The sequence below is a fragment of the Lepeophtheirus salmonis genome, chromosome 13, assembly GCF_016086655.4.
Source record: "Lepeophtheirus salmonis chromosome 13, UVic_Lsal_1.4, whole genome shotgun sequence".
Taxonomy (NCBI): Eukaryota; Metazoa; Arthropoda; class Copepoda; order Siphonostomatoida; family Caligidae; genus Lepeophtheirus; species Lepeophtheirus salmonis.
In genome coordinates this window covers 9469199-9485984 of record NC_052143.2, presented here as the reverse complement: position 1 = coordinate 9485984, position 16786 = coordinate 9469199, and the positions used below count along the sequence as shown (strand labels likewise).

The 16786-nt window shown below is 30.9% G+C and overlaps 1 protein-coding gene and 1 long non-coding RNA gene across 3 annotated transcripts in view; one reads left to right on the top strand and one right to left on the bottom strand.

Moving 5' to 3' along the window:
* The window catches only part of LOC121127407 (MFS-type transporter SLC18B1), a 38193-nt gene that overhangs the window by 8864 nt on the left and 12543 nt on the right, over positions 1-16786 (top strand). Inside the window, exons 2-5 of one of the 2 annotated variants that reach the window (XM_040722750.2) lie at positions 3937-5738; positions 5799-5872; positions 10063-10210; positions 10819-10981. In XM_040722750.2, coding sequence (XP_040578684.1) covers positions 5310-5738; positions 5799-5872; positions 10063-10210; positions 10819-10981 — 814 coding nt within the window. In that variant the 5' untranslated portion in view covers positions 3937-5309. Of the gene's footprint in view, positions 1-324; positions 5873-10062; positions 10211-10818; positions 10982-16786 lie in introns of those variants that run through there. The other variant, XM_040722749.2, reaches the window with a different exon arrangement.
* On the bottom strand, positions 5072-10068 carry LOC139907082 (uncharacterized). The gene is made up of 2 exons (XR_011783409.1): positions 8956-10068; positions 5072-8897 (listed from the first exon to the last, which is right to left on the bottom strand). It is a non-coding gene; the product is annotated as an uncharacterized lncRNA (long non-coding RNA).

The following is a 16786-nucleotide window of genomic DNA, read 5'->3' as shown; positions in this document are numbered from 1 at the left end:
ATTCAATTTGTATTCTAATCTAAATATCCAACTATATATCACTTTATAAAGCCAAAAGACAGGGTGCATTGCACCAGGCGACATGAACTTAACTCCACACTCAGGGGCATCGCTAAAAAATATAACTAATGGTACTAATCGTTCTCTATTTTCGTCTCTTTAAAATCTTTTTTAAAATTATCTCTTTCAAAGTTCCATATTTATAGTCAGTATTGGTGATTAATGATTAAATTTTCTTTGAATCCTTTGAAGAACAAAACATCTGGCATGCCGTTATCTCGCTAACACAAAAATACCCTATGTATTTTGTTGTCAGCTGTCGATTCACTCTTCTCCCTTTTTACGTCATGGCTATTTCATAATTTATTCTTTTTCATAAATACACGAAGAGATAAGTTATTCTATACATTTGCTCCGTTTCCAAAAGAACAAAAATACAATTTCTTGTTGATCCCGCGTCGTTTATATATTTGCCATTTTATTATTTCTATGAAGAAATTTTGGCTTTTTCTCCATAGAAATAAAATAAAAACTACTCATAACTACTCTTTTAATCAAATATTACAAAGCAATATTATGATACAGTATCGAATATAATACTATGTAGATTTTAATGATATGTCATTTACTTTAAAAATCGTCAATAAATAATATGGCAATGATAGTCGGGGAGTACTTAAGACATAAATATCGGTTGGTATGATTGACTTATTTGGCTAACTACCAGATGATTTTGGGCCTTTTTCGGGTTCTTTTTGGATGAAAGGTTGCGTGATATAATAAAAATAACGACGTGCTAGTGACGATATGGGAGACATACACTCTTGGAATACAGTCCAATAACTAATTCCATTATATGGTACCTTCAAGCAAATGGTAGAAGTATTTTACCTAGTAATTTGTCAAGTAGAACACAACTTCCATTTTGTTACAGGCATTTGAACTTATAGTTAAACAAAACACATTGTTTTGTTTAACTAAATATGTATGTATGTATTCTTTGCTCAATTTAAAACTTACTCAAAATATATTTGATTATAAATTTAGTAAGCTCAATTGATTGTTATTACAAAAAAGCTTTACTTTGAAGTATATGGAAAGTATTCATAAAATACTTCGGGGTTTTTTATTAAAAATGTAGATTTAAAAACTTTAGGGGCCTTTGAGCTACTTCTAAATATTTTTCAAAACTGTTAAATTTTTTTAAAATGTTTTATGTACAATTACGAACCATTTTTTAACCTTTAAACTATTTTTATACAATATCCATTTACTTTTCCCAAGTTTTTTTTTTCTATAATAAGACTTTATATATTTTTCTAATTTATTATTCATCTATATTTTGAATATAACGCAATGAAGTTCAAATAACTTCATTGCACATATTTGTTAAATTAAAATTTTAAAAGAATATTTTTTCTTGAATCAAGGATATAAAAGCTTCGATAATCTACGACTCCTTGGAGGAGGAATTGGAGCTGCGATTCATCAAATGTTGGTAAACCACAATATTCTTTAATGAGACTGATTCCACACTCAGTAGGCTCATTAACAACTTTTAAATGAATGATAGTATCAAAAAGTTGTCGGTAGTCATCTTAATCATTGCATAAGTCAGGATCGTCTCGAGAAATTTCTCTTGGAAGTGCAGAATTTAAAACAGTTTCTGAGATTTTTCTGTAGCAAAATGTTCCAAGTTTTTAACTATTTTAGTTCAGTTGAGATTAAAGAACGATCTTTCGTGAGTTTGATTACTCAAATTTTGTATGGACTTTATCATACGTCTTTTTGATTCTGAACTTAGTGCACTTCAAAAAGAAATAATCCAAGAAGGTTCTCCTACAAGTATCATAAGTTTTTGAATATTTTTTTTTGATATTGAGATTCGATATGTCTGAACTAAAAGAATAATAATATTTAGCGAGGGAACTATCATTTTATTAAAATTCAGGTCATTAGTAGGTACATATAAGGCTTAAGTAGCAGACATCCAGGCTCGGAGATACAATCTCACAATAAACATACAAATATTGCGCAATTCTCACTCTTCAATGTCTGTCAATTTGAATTCTGATCAAAACCTCCAAATTTTTAGGCATTATAAAACTTTTAATAGCCGTCGGGTGTGGTTTAGTATAAATTTTACACCTCGTGGATGCACATCACCAAGGAATATAATGACCTCTCATAAATTAAAAAAATGTAACATCAATAGCCAATGCAAAATATAAAATTTAACAATGAACAAAATGAAAACTATTGACAAGTGTTACAAAATAAATTGTAAAAAAATAAAAGATATAAAAACTTTTTATTTAAAAAGATAGACAAGTGATTCGGCACTAATTTGTCATTTCACACGGCAGGCCCCCCCCCCCTCAAAGGCTTGCATTAATGTCTCTAACAATAAATAAAAAACAGAACCCACTTGTTTGGAGAGGTTAAGACTTTTGTTTTGAAAAAATCAGAAAGCCATTAAAAAGCAATCAGAGGCCTCTCCAAAAAAATCAACTAGAAAATCAAAAATGAAACTGGAGAGGGCTAGACAATTATAAATTAAAGCCCGACAGAACCCGAGTGATATTGACCCAACTATAATTCTGGAAAAATTAAGCCCGACCCGAAAGTCAGGTTAGGTTCGGGCTTTTTTTTCTTTCTTCGCACCCATTATGGCACCCCTGAATGAACAACACCCTTAGCATTTGCATATATTGTCCATGCCTGTCTAGTAAACAAGGTTAATCTAAAAGAATATGTCTGTTTAGTTGTTTTTTAAAGGAAGGAGGGTGTTGAAAATAAATTGTAGGCTCCCTTGAATAAAAGTACTGCCTCTTGACAGTTTTTGAGACTGCTCTAAAAAACTGCTTGGAGGCTATTTTGAGGGTGTTAAAAAAATTGGAATAAATTGGATACCATTTTATAAAAATTGAGAGCATCATTTTCACCAGTGTATTGGACTCCTGCACATATACAGACACCTGGGATTGCCTGTTTTGCCTTTAGTTAGCTACGCCCTTGAAGTTCATCTTTATGTATTGAGAAACAAGAAGGGCTCTTTATATTAATGAGTATTTTTTTATTTGGACTTTTGATGGTAGATAAATATTAAATGAATGAATAAATAATTCAAAAATGAACAATTCAGCGGGAAAAGGGTGAACGGGTACAAGCCTGGTAAGTCCTGGTTGGACTCGAAGTAGAATTGAGGATCAACATCAAAGTAATTTCAGCCTATAGGTCCTTGCTATAGAAGGAGTAGAATTTGTGATTATTGTCTTCTACGGCTTGCAGCTGATAAAATAAAAAGTCATGACAGTCTTCAAATTCTGCGACAACCATTCTCATTTTATTTTATTGTTATTTACCGACAGGACATATTTTATACAATAAAACAACTCTACAATGTACATACATACCTACTGTATAATGGTATCATTCTCGATACATTTATACTCATATTTACGCATATATGTGAGTACAATTGGTTATAAAACCCCAACCTAATTATTTAAGTAAAATCATAACATTTAAATGAATATTTTTACCTAATAACAATTTTCATTGTAATAGGGGTATTATCATCAAATTCAAAATGTCCATTTGGGCCTTGTTTTACACTTTAATTCAAGAACTTTCATACCAAAAGTAAGTATATACCTTTGAATAATCCCAACTCATTGAAATTAAAATGTTTTTAACGTTCTCATAATATAAAATTGTTATTCGTACAAATTTAGAATTTTTCAAGAACTTTTAACTCTAAAATGTTTCCAAAAAAGTTATTTATCTCTTCTCAAAATACCCCCTTTCTCAAATAAAATCTTGCAGACCCCCATGGGTGATATAAATATAAGTGCCCCTTCATCTTAGTAAAAATTATCTTCTCTCTTTAAAAAAAAAATAAAACCATATTTTAGTTCCTTCCATATCTTGTAGGACCTACCACAATAACTAGTAATGTTAATCAGTCGCATATCGCGAATGTTAATAAACCAAAAAATCAATGTGGTAACACTGGCAATTCGAGGAATGTTTTGGAGGTAAGCAATTTAGCTGTCATGACGTTTCATTAGATCAGCTACAAGTACATCTGACGAAGGGAGAATGTAATAAAGGAAAACATAGGCAAGGAAATAGACAAAGTTAATAGAAATACAAGGTTATACCATAACGCGTGTACGACTTATATTTGGATTCCTCCACACTTTTTAATATTGACGTCATAGTGTATGAGTGGTTGCGTTTTTGTCGAAATCTGCCTTTCTTACCCAGCACTCGGTACGATACATCAAATTGAAAATTCTATCAATAGTGACGTCATAGGCAATGAGTGAATGCATGTTTTGCCAAAATCTGCCTGTACCTGTCCCACAGGATGGACAAATCTTATTTAAAGCATTGGAATCTACGTATTATGAACTCAAAAAATGTATTTTAAAGGATTTGGGTTTATATTGATGTATCATCGAGGACTTAACTTGTATGTATATGTATTATATAATGCCCATATAGAAAGAAATATTTATTTAACTATAATATCGAAATTATAAATCAGCCCATAATAATAAACAATTGAGAACATTAGAAAAATATGGTTTTTTTCAAATTTTACCTCATAAATACGGATCAAATTAGATTTTTTATTTTTTAATCTAAATTTATTTGGTTTAAAATTGATTTGAGGAAAAATCATTCAAATTATTTGTCAAATTAATCAAATATCGATAAATGTTTAATAATGTGTACATATATAAGATATATTTTTATTTCAATTAATTAGATACTTTTAAAAATCAATTAAATATAAATTATTGTTTTATATCCTTTTCAATTTTCTTACGAATACTCGGTGAAAATTTATTAATAAAGGTACCTGTCATTAAAAAAATATAATTATCCAGATTTTGAGATATAGACTTTGAAGATTTGGTGATTGTAATAAAAACCTACGTTTAAAAAAAAATAAAAAATGCCTCTTAAAGACACGTCTTTATAAAACGTTATTGAATTAAAAACTCATAAATTAAATAAAAGACATATTCCCAAATGTGTATTAAATTAATGACTACAGTACTTATTGATATTTATTCATTGACTTTCAATTCGGAACAAATGATTTTTTAACAGACGCAACCTCCCTCCCTCCCTGTACAATGTACATTGTATATATTATCCATTGAGATAATGATATTATCTCACAAAATGGTAAACATAAAACATTGTAAGTCGAGTTGAGAAGGTACTTCCAGCCTTTTCATGACTATAAAAAATAATTGTAAACACTCGGAAAGGAACATCTTTCAAGGATCATGGCTCCAAGTGTTATAAGTGCGGTGGTCTCTTCCACGAGTACACACAGATCTCGTCAAAGTTTTTCAGATAATTCCATAAATAATACAATAAAATCATCATCGGACGACGATGTATCTAACACTTCTCGCCGATATCGGAGAATTAACGTGTCTACCATTTCTGGGAGTTACCACGATGGATCAGATATTTTCTACTCAAAGGACATAGATAAGAAATCTAAAATCAACTCCATTTCGAGTAGACAATGGGTCGTTTTGATAGTGCTTATGTTTGTGACTATGACGTCTAGTTTTGCTGTCTGTTTATTCCCTCCATTCTTTCCAAGAATTGCTGAGGAGAAAGGATTCTCTTCTGCAGTATACGGAGCAATCATAGGAACTAATTGTCTTACTTCGTTTATTGTAACTCCATTTATTGGTAGACATGTAAGATATGTATACTTAGTAATACAATTACCATTTCAGATTTCTTTTTTTCCTCAACAGCTTAAAACAATTGGAATACGATATGCATTGGTCATGGGAATGTTGGCTGGAGGATTCTGTTGTACTCTCTCCGGGTAAGTGAAACTAATAATATAATATCTTGGGTATGTTCTTACTTTTAGGAGTAATTCAATGTATACATACATGAATTATAAGATTAAAGTTATTTAAAGGGAGTATATTATGAAGAAGTAAAGAGATATTTATAAGTTTTTAAGAGGAAGATATTTTAAATTTATTATCCATTATATTAGACACATCTAATTTATTGAAATTACGCATTGATTAAATTGAGTTTCTCTGTGTTACATGGTCTGATATCTTTGAAATATATATATCATAGTTATGTATTGAATTATTTTAAGATTTACAATATGATTTTAACTTGAATTTGTTTCTTTAATGTAAAAAAACAAAAACATTTAGCTACAATAAATATTCTGTATCAAATGAAGAGGGTTATAGTTTTAAAAATCCACAGTTTTAATAGTGCAATCTGGAACCCTTGGATCAAAATTTTCTACTTCAATAAATACTGCATGAATGATCAAGTTTTCTTACCCAACGACTTTGTCAGCATTGCTTATTATTTTATTATTATAGAAACACATTATACTGATACTATTTCCACTTAAATTATTGAGAAGTTTGTTTCTACATATTTCAGGACTATTCATTTATTTAAATCCAGAATTACATCCATCAATTTTCTTTAAAATAAAAGATAATTGATACACTTTTAGGATGTACCGACACCGTTCATACAACTCGTTTATGTTTGGTGACTCATTTCAATTTCATTATTTTCATATATTCTCAAAAAATCAAAGGTATTTTGAATCTGTGAAAGGGATTTTTTTGCCTTTTGACTTCTAAGTAAATATTATGTATATTACTCTTTGGAGAATACCAATTCTGTTATTATTTTTATACACAATATTGATTATGTACATTTGGAACTTGTAAAATTCAAGGGGGTAATTTATATAAATACTATTCATTGACACTATCTTGTGATCTAAATGATATCTTACTTATATATACTGCAAATATGTGTTTATTATTTATGAAAAAAGTGCAAACTCTTTGTTTGATCTCAGGCTTAGTAAAAGTATTACACTATAAAGAATGATTAAAAGCAATGATTCACCTGCACGTGACGTGTTATACACCTAAATCATGTAAACTTATTTATCAGAAAGGCTTATTTTGTCGCCATTTAAAAAAAAAAATATGTAAGTGTTTCAGATTGAGCATATAAGTTTCAAACTAGTACATACTAAATCCATATTATTTTTAGAACATTTGAAAATGCCAGATTAAGAGATGAATAATCTGATAATAGTATCTGAAAAAGTTAAATCGTATAAGGCACTCCAGAGTTTCAAGGTATTTGCCGTTCAGCTGGAATTGTATGTAGGTAAATACACAAAGGATGGATTTTTTTTTTCCGAGTCATAAATAATTTTGTTATGTTACTTTTTAAGTTTGCTATGAATCCATTATATTTTGTTGTTAGTCACTGAATTTAGAGCTTTAAGGATCTGTTTTGAAAGTAATTATTAGATTTTATTAGAGCTGAGAGCTAGATACTTTTTATTGAACTAAGCTCTTTCAGAAAGTAAACTTTTCCAATGAGTTATACTAACATTTAGTGTGGAGCAAGGCTAAGTCACTCAACCTCATGTAGGAAGGAAGTGTATTTTTATAGTAAAACAAAATTAATTTATAATATTGAGTGAAGAGATGAAAATGGGACAATTAATCAACATTCATCCCATCGATCCTCTTCCTTTTTTAAATTCTATATTAAATATTTACGTTATATACATATATTGTAGATCATTTGCCAAAAATATGATTCCTAACTTTAACGGATACAATGTTTGATGTAATTTTTTTGTAATTTCCTTGTTGAAAAATGAAATTAATATTTGTAGCACTCCCAGGTTGAAGCACTTATTCAATACAAGTGTTTATGATTGGAATTTTTTTCAAATTTCAGTTCAAAAATTTCGTGGAAGAGATAATAATTGTATTATGTGACTTGAAAAAGATTCCCTGATGCTTGTGATTGATGAAATAACAAGGGAGTAGTATCTTACAAAGTAATTTAAGTTTTGCAATTTGATTTTTAACCATAAAAAACACACTTCCGGCTACATGAAGTTGAGTGACTGAGCCTTGTTACTCCAGATATTAGTAAAACTCACTGGCTTTTCATATACGTAGTACTAAATCTTGAAATTAATTAGGGTTTTGATTTATGGAGGCGATTCAAAGAGTTGAAAATTATTTGTCCTATATTTAAATTATCTATTAAAGGATATAGTCATAGGTGAAAGTAGTATTATCTATCAGTCTGCTGTAAAAAACAACAATCCAAAATTAACATGGTCACCCTTAACACTTTAAAGAATGTTTGGTAGAAGAGCATCATAGCCGTTAGTACATTTCATGAGATTACAAACGAGTATCTATTAGATGAAGGAAATAAACACAAATCCTATTCCATATTTATCTCTATCAAAATGATATAGGTAGGAACTACTCCGAGATCAATTCTCAATTCTACTCTAAGTCCAACAAAGACTTCAACTTATAACTCCTCAACAAATCCTCAGTTTAATTTTCGTTTTTCACGTACTAAGAATCCCTTTATACTTGAATTTTCTCTCTTTAAGAATAAAAGAAGGGGATAATCGTTTTGAGTAATAAAAATACATATATTCAGCTGGCAAATACAAAAAGTAATTTCCATTATCATATTATTTTCATCTATCGCCAATGACGGCTTCACAATTGCAATGTGGAACTGCAGCACCCTCTATTAATTTCTTATATTGTGTCACATGAACATATATATATATATAAATAATAATCAATAGTCCTTAAATTTATAATTATTACACAGACTCTCTATTCTATAAACTATAAATACTAGCAACAAACGAAATGCTTTCGTTAATCGCACCATTCACTGTAAAATGAGTCATCTCAAGATATCCTTCAAAATTACAGATAGGGTGTAATGGATCGAAGGTATAATGGACGTTAATACATTTATGTATCTAATATCTTGTAAAGTTTTCAACCAGTCTGTCAATAGGAAGTAAATACATTTTAACTTTACATTAGTACCTTTAATCTTTATTACTGCGCAATATGAATGGGCTTTGTCTTAATTTTTGATCTCTCTTTTTTCAATAATTATCATTTATTGTCTGGAGACCGCGGGAAGATATTCTTATACTCGAATTTCTTATTTGACCATTCAATTGCAGGTATTTAAAGGTATCATCTTTTACACAATACTGAATTTTGTAATTCCTGAAAAATTCATTCAATTATCTTGATGTGAAAGTTTTGAATATCATATTTGATTAGATCACAGATTAGATCATTTGTGTTTATATTTATGTTTAAAAAAATTGAAAACGAACGAAAAGGTTACTGATCAAATTAATAAAACAAAATAAAAATGTCAAAATAACAAATACGAAACAAAATGTATTTGTAGAAAAATGCATTTAAATTTATAGGAAATTAAAATTACAAAAAAAAAAAAAACCTAATTAATCTACTGTATATTATACATATATAAAATAAAATTATCATATTAAAACTACTATAAATTTAAGTATTTCACTCCCTCTATAGGCCTCAAAAGTACCCTAAAAGTACTCAATTATCCAAATTTTTCTTGGAGAAGCTTATAGCGCCCCCTAAATTCCCCCGCTGTTAGGCTCACTTTGCTCGCCAACCCCCTCCCCCAATCATTTTTTATGTAACAGCACCCCCATGAATGATAGTCACCAGTTGCTAGTGTCTACGGCTATACCTATACATAAAGTTACCAACAGCTTGAAACAGAGGTTATATATATATCACACTGTTACTCGTATTGTATATTGCAACTTTTCCTCTGATAAGAAATATAAAAAAGGTTCAGAATTAGTTGACATAAATTGTTTAAAGCTTAACAAAAGATAATTCTAATTCAACCAATCAACATTCAGAACACGGATGTGGATAAAATAAGTAGAAAAATCTGACAACCTACAGCAAAACCCATTGTAAATTTTTGTGTTAGTGAGGTGACACCGTGATATGTACCATATGCATATATTAATAAGTGTTATCCTACGTGTTTGTATGAATTAATTAATTATTATTATTATGAAGGATGTGACATAAATATGATTAGTTATATTTGTACAAGAGATTGAACTATATTATAATGAAGTCATTTTTTTTTTTTCAGTTTTTTGGAATTTTTCTCTCCAGATTATACATTTGTGATAATTGCAGTCTGTATCCGAATCGTACATGCATGCAGTAATGCTTTTGTGATCCTTGCTACGTTCTCATATATTGCAAGTGAATTTCCAGATAACGTTGGGAAAATATTTGTGAGTTAATATACAAATTTTCAATCAATAACATTCTAGTGCTTTTTTAAAAACAAAAAAATGTATTAGATTAAATGTCTATGGTCAAAAGAGGTCGTTAATTATGTATTATTTGTTAAGTAATGTATAACATTCGTAAAAAAAAAAAAGTTTCAATGATAGAGGTAACAACTGAATTTACTACTAATTTTTCTCAAGTGTCAACTTACTATATTAAAAAACTAATGTTTCCCAAAAAAGACATATTTCCAGTCTTCTCATTTAACGAAGCAGTTTCACACAAAGTCTATACAAGAAATTATCCCTCTTGATCTTGCTGAGGGATTTACTGCTCCAAGTTGAATGGCGTTTTGAGTTGATTAGGAACGATTTGAGAATCGTCGCATTTTTTTAATGTTTTCTTTTCTGGTTGTTAAGAGAAAGATAATGGTTGTGAAACATTAGTCATTTTAGCTAATATGACCAAAAAAAAAAGATAAAAGAAACCAAATTATCATATATTTTGTTATAATTACTTTCATAAAATGTTATACATTAGTTAGTGGAATTATATGGTCATTTTTGTTGTTGTCAAATAGGTAGTTCAAAATGAATTATTTTAATTTCAGTCTATGACACGATGTGTCATGAACCTGGGTCAACTCTTTGGTCCAACTGTGGGAGGAGCGTTCAAAATGATTGGAGGATTTTATATGCCATTTGTCGTTATGGGAACACTTCAAGTGATTTTTTCAATTGTTAGTATACCAATAATGCCGGACTTTGTTGAGGGTAAGATTTACACATCACTCTTTCATTAGTCTTATAATTCAAGGGTGATTATTATTTCAATCATAAATACATCATACCTATATATTTAATGCTCATTAAGCACAACTCTTATTAATTAAGTTATATCAATGTTGCCCTCTGACTTATATCTTCATACGTAACTTTATTTGGTCTCAGATCATCCCAAATTACTATTAAAATCACACATGTATCAATCTCTTTCAGCATAAACACACATTTTCTCATTCATAGTCAAACTGTGTAAAGTTCATTTCAATTTCCATACATATATATATATATACCTCAAACCTTTTAGGAGAGAAGAACGTATCTTAATTTTCCCTGTGAACTACACCTAATATTAACTGAATTTGTAATATGAAAAAGTGCTTAACAACAATGTCAATGGAACAGAGGCTGCACAGTTGATAGATATTCTAGACTTGCGGAACATTTATCTTTCTTGTTAAACAACAAAACTACCAATGAAGAAAAATATAAAATTAAATATATCACGTCGTTACCTTCATTGTATATTGCAGCCTTTCCTTCGGAAAGAAACAAAAAAAAGGCCAAAGCAGTTGATAGATAGTCAATTTTTCCCCAACTTTGGAATTGTTATTATTGGGGATAGTTCAGAGCTTAACAGGAGCTAATTCGAAGTCAACTAATCAAAGTTGATAATGGTAAAAGAAGTAGATAATTGGACAGCTGATAACAAAATACGGTGTACATTTTTGTGTTAGTGAGGTAACGTCGTGACATATCTCTAATGAAGAATTCCGTGATAAAATTATGAGGATTTCAACTATGAAGAACAAAGGAGGTGTAGAAATTAGGGAGAATTCTCACATTTAACAACTCTCGCCGATCAGTTTCACTAATAAACTGATGAAGATCGAATGGAGACTGCTTAGTTTATATACAATTTGAATTCTTCTTCAACGTATCTGAAGTTTTCCCCGGCGAGCGTATGCTTTTTACGTTTAATCATAAGTATTTTTATCTTTAGATAAGTCATACCCTTATACTAGTTTACTTACGTTTTTTCAGTCTTGTATCATTAGTGGAAAAGTGTTGCGACCTTTTTCCACGCTCCCTAAGTTGTTGAAAATTACTAGCCTATGAGAATTATACTGATGTCCTAAATTTGAAAGGATTATGATTGGCTATTATGATAGACCTGGATATTTAAAAAGTATCACAAGTAGAGTGTATACTAAATAAATTTCGACTTATGTAAAGAATTTACTATAGGTATACACTATGCATATAGCCATTTGATACCTTTTCCTGTGATATTGCAAGGTAAAAATATGAATGAAGAGAGTGAAATTCGTATAGTTGTTTGTCTTCTATTTTATACTCTTAGAAAGAGGCCAACATAGGAGCTCAATCTCCTTTTGTCATCATGTTGAATTCCTTTACAAATGAATTCCCTAAGTACAGTAATTTGAAAATTTATTTTTATGATGTAAGATTTGTCAACAGCTAGATAAATCAGAGTTTCTAAATCATTTTGTTGGATGCTTGTTTATGCGGAGTATTTATTTTGATACTATGTAGATTAGGGTGTCAATCCATATGTATTGAAAACTAAATTATAAATTTTGTGTTGTTGTTGACCCCCAAATCTGTTCATTTTGTCATGAAATTCAGTGTATTAATCATCCCCTTAACGTATTTTACACGCAATATTCTCGTTTGAATTTGGACTTCTTTTTGCATCTTAAAAGGAAACATTAGGTATCTAGTATAAAAAAGGGATTATTTAAGAGACCTTAAACTGGGATTCGAGGGCTCGAAAGAACTCTAGTTTATATACAGGGTAGGGTTGCAAGACGTGGGCTATTAATTAATGTTTATTTTCTCTTTACTATGAAAAGATTTAATGATTATTTTTTGATATTCTGTTTCCGCCGTCCTTTTTACATAAACAAACTAAACTATTTATGTAGTCATTTAATCATCATGAGCGAGCAACAAGCTGTGAAAGTGTTCTAGGAGCCTGGTTTTTAAGTTGGCCAAGATGGGGAAAAAATGAAAAATACCTCTCCAGGATGTCAGAAAGTGGAGAACATAATTTAAAGAGGGATACGAAGTTCTCGTTAGGTTTGGAGAAGAATCTAAAGGAGGATCCCATTAAGTCGATGAATCACCTCCCCAACGACTTCTATGTGGCTCTTAGGACCATCAGTAGGGCTATAAAGTACAACTTGGCATTAGTTTCTTTCATAAGGATCCCACGCCACTTTCTGACAGTGGGCATGTCATCCAAGAGGCTCGAGAGGTACAAGGAAATTCTTATATGGATCAAGGCAAATGAGTTAATTAAGAAAAGTTTATCGGACAAGAAGATTTTCAAAATTGATCAATTCCAAAGCTGCCAGAATGTCTGCTGGCTTGCGGAAACAAAAAAAATAAGTCTAAGGGCACCAAATATCCAGCCTCGGAGTTGTGGCCTCTGATGGAAAGAAGATGCCTCCGTTCTTTTTCATGGCTGGACAGAAAATTGGTCAGTAGGCCTACCATAAGGTGCTTAGTTACACCATCTTGCCATGACTGAAGAACAACTACCTTGAGGGCCACTACAGGTGGACTCAGGACGGCACCCCCTGTCACACTTCCGCCAAGTGCCAAAAGTTCCACTTAGATAACATGGCTTGATTCTGGTTTAAAGAGATATAGCCCCTTCCTCACCAGATTTGAGCCCACTGGACTTTTTTATATAGGGCACTTTGGAGAGGGAAACCAACAGGATATCACACCCAAATGTGGACTCATTGTGCAGTTCTCCATAGTGGCTGCATGATACAGCTTGTCAGAGGAGTTTTTCATCAATTCATGCATGGCCTTCAAGCGACGTGTAAAGGCTGTGATTGATCATGAAGGTGGCCATAGTTTTGGCGTAACCTTGTCTACATGTTTTGTTAACATTTTTTTTTGACTAAAAATTGAAAATTTGAAATTATTGATGTATTTCTAAATCCATATCTGGAGTCCACGTTTTGCTGCCCTACCCTGTATGTTGAACGGAAAATTATGAGTCCTCAATATATCAAGTTAACAAATTAGATTAGGCCGGGACTACGGAGCGGAGATAAGTTCATGAACTTCAGGGACTCTTTGATCGATTTGAATCCATGATCATGACGACTTTTACGGGGATGAACGAAAGGTACTCATGGATTACTTGAAAGATGTTGCTTTCCCCGAGGATCGATCCATTCATTGACCCAAGATCCAAGGGTCTTCAAATTTTTTATAATGCTTCTCTTGCAGAAGATTGATTATGATTTATGAAAAAATCAAATTTCGTCAGCTGATATAATGTTTATTTTATATTATCTCATGTGTTGTTATTTTACAAGAAATAAATGTTGTTGTTTTTTTAAATTTGTTTCCCCAAGAAATTGACAGGGATCGGAAAAATAGATCAATTTGTTACAGAATTCGAAAAAATAAAAAAATAAAACATTTAGAGGTTGCTCATTGCCTTTAAATTTAAGAAAATCGACGATTTATTTTAACAATTTTTGTTCTTTTTTCTTTATCATCCAATTGCACGAATATATATATATTTTTTATAACTTAAAGTATTTTTAAAATTTTCTTGTAAAATGTAACCTTCATTATTATGTAAGGCGAAATAATATATAACGTATGTATTTTCCGTACATGAGGCGCATCCCTTTTTTCCATATTTCTTTCAGATAAGCAAATGATTTTGGCATTTTGCAACAAAACATTATGAAATATTACCAAGGTTCTGCCCTTATCGGTCTAGCGGTTCCAGTTCTTGAACTGCTAGAACTGGAACCGACAAAGTCGAACCGAGACTGCAATATATTGTTTATCGGTCTCGGTTCTTGTGCTTTTGTTCCTATATAGAATATATGAAGACAATATAATATGTATATATTATTTAAAAATTAACTTTAATCAAGAACTCAATTTTTTGAGGCTTTTTTCTTTGCACAATTACAGCGTTTTCCAAGGTTTTTTTTTTTCATCGCCATGGTGATAAAGTTGTATCTGATTTCCAAATAAATAAGGGCTACATATGGATCCGGAAAAGTTGTTTTAAGGACCAGACGGTGTAAATAAAGGGTAGAAGTGTTGGGGTAGAATATAGATCCAGGCCCGCTACTAAGCTTGTCAGGGCCCTATAATATTTCTTTAGCCAGGGGTTCCCAAACTTTACCTTATACAAATACTATTTATTTATAGACTGAAAGCAATCTTCAATTCTCCATCTCCCTGCGCCCCGCCCTAGCCTCCCCTTACTTTGTAAACCATTGACCCTGCTGGAACTTACGGCATTACGCACTCTCTGTATAAGGTAGTTGCATCCCTGTTTGTATTTCCTGGGCCCAAATTTTCTAGTGACGCCCCTTATTTTAAGTCCCGTTGCCAAACTGAGCCTGTATAAAAAAGAACAGAGGCCGAAGACCGGAACCGAGACAGATACAGCTTAGCCGTGACCGAGATAGCTTAACCGTGACCGAAGACCGGGACAGATAAAGTGGAACCAATACTGAAACCGTTGAAATGAAATAACCGGGACCGATAGTACCGCTGAACCTGAACCAGGCACAACCTTGGATGTAACTATTCATATTTTGATCTTTAATTCAAGAAGTGTTTAGTAACTTTATATGTAGTTTAAAATGTCTCAACAATCCCAAGTTTTCTTTGAATTTTAATAATTAATCATAATGTACTTTGATTCAAATATTGACTTACTTCTTATCATCAAAGTATAGATTGTGGTGTTGGGATCTGTTTGATATCCGTATGACTACGTAAGCAAAAACTTGCTTGTCTATAGATTAGTTCAATATTTGTGCTATACATGTGTAATGCATAATTATGTATGTAGTTATCATTTTGATAAACTTTTTTATGATATTTAATTTTATTTTTAGAGTCTGGTAACTCTTTTAATTCATAATGACTCAAATCCATCTATTCGTACATGCACATTTTGACATTACATATGTACTTACATAGTTTTTTGTATTCAATTTTGGGATCAATCAGAATAAATACTATTGTTCAGACTCGATTTAGGACCCAATTTCTTCCCCGGCTATGTCTAAAGTTATATTTTCTATGCGGATTTGGACTGATATTTTGTTCCAGACCGTAGAATAAAATTTAATCATTTTCAAATCGAGGACCGTTTTTTTTTGAGGTAATAAATAGACCAATTTTGTTCGCTCTCTCGTTATACTCATATATAGACGGATTTTTTTGGATCTCAATCCATATTCTGATTTATTAGTTTGACTAATATGATTAATGCAGACATTTAGTTTCATAGGACGTTGTTTTTTCGGAGTTTAAAATTTTAAAACACACATTTACAGAATTTACAGATTCTAAAACGAGTTTTTAATCAGATCATATTTTTTAGGACCTTTCTAGAACGGATTTTAAATTACTGATTTATGTCGATTTTTTTACCGATTTACAAAGAATTTTTCTTTGAAAACGGTTTAGACCGAACTTCTTTAAGGGACCAAAATCATCACAGGTCTAGTATTTTTTTTTTGTGGTAAAAAAAAAGGAAACCGGGAAGTTAAAATTTTTTGATTTTTCAAATGATGGCTACTGTTTCATTTTGCAGAGACTTATATAATATCTGATTTAAATAACTACTTGTAGGAAGCTTAATCAAAACTTTTTTTCATATATTAATATTTATAATTTTGTTTTCTGTGATTTGAATAAGTTATTTTTTGTAATGGATGTGTCGTATTGCAATGGGAGTCAAATATGATTATTTTTCTCTGTTCATCA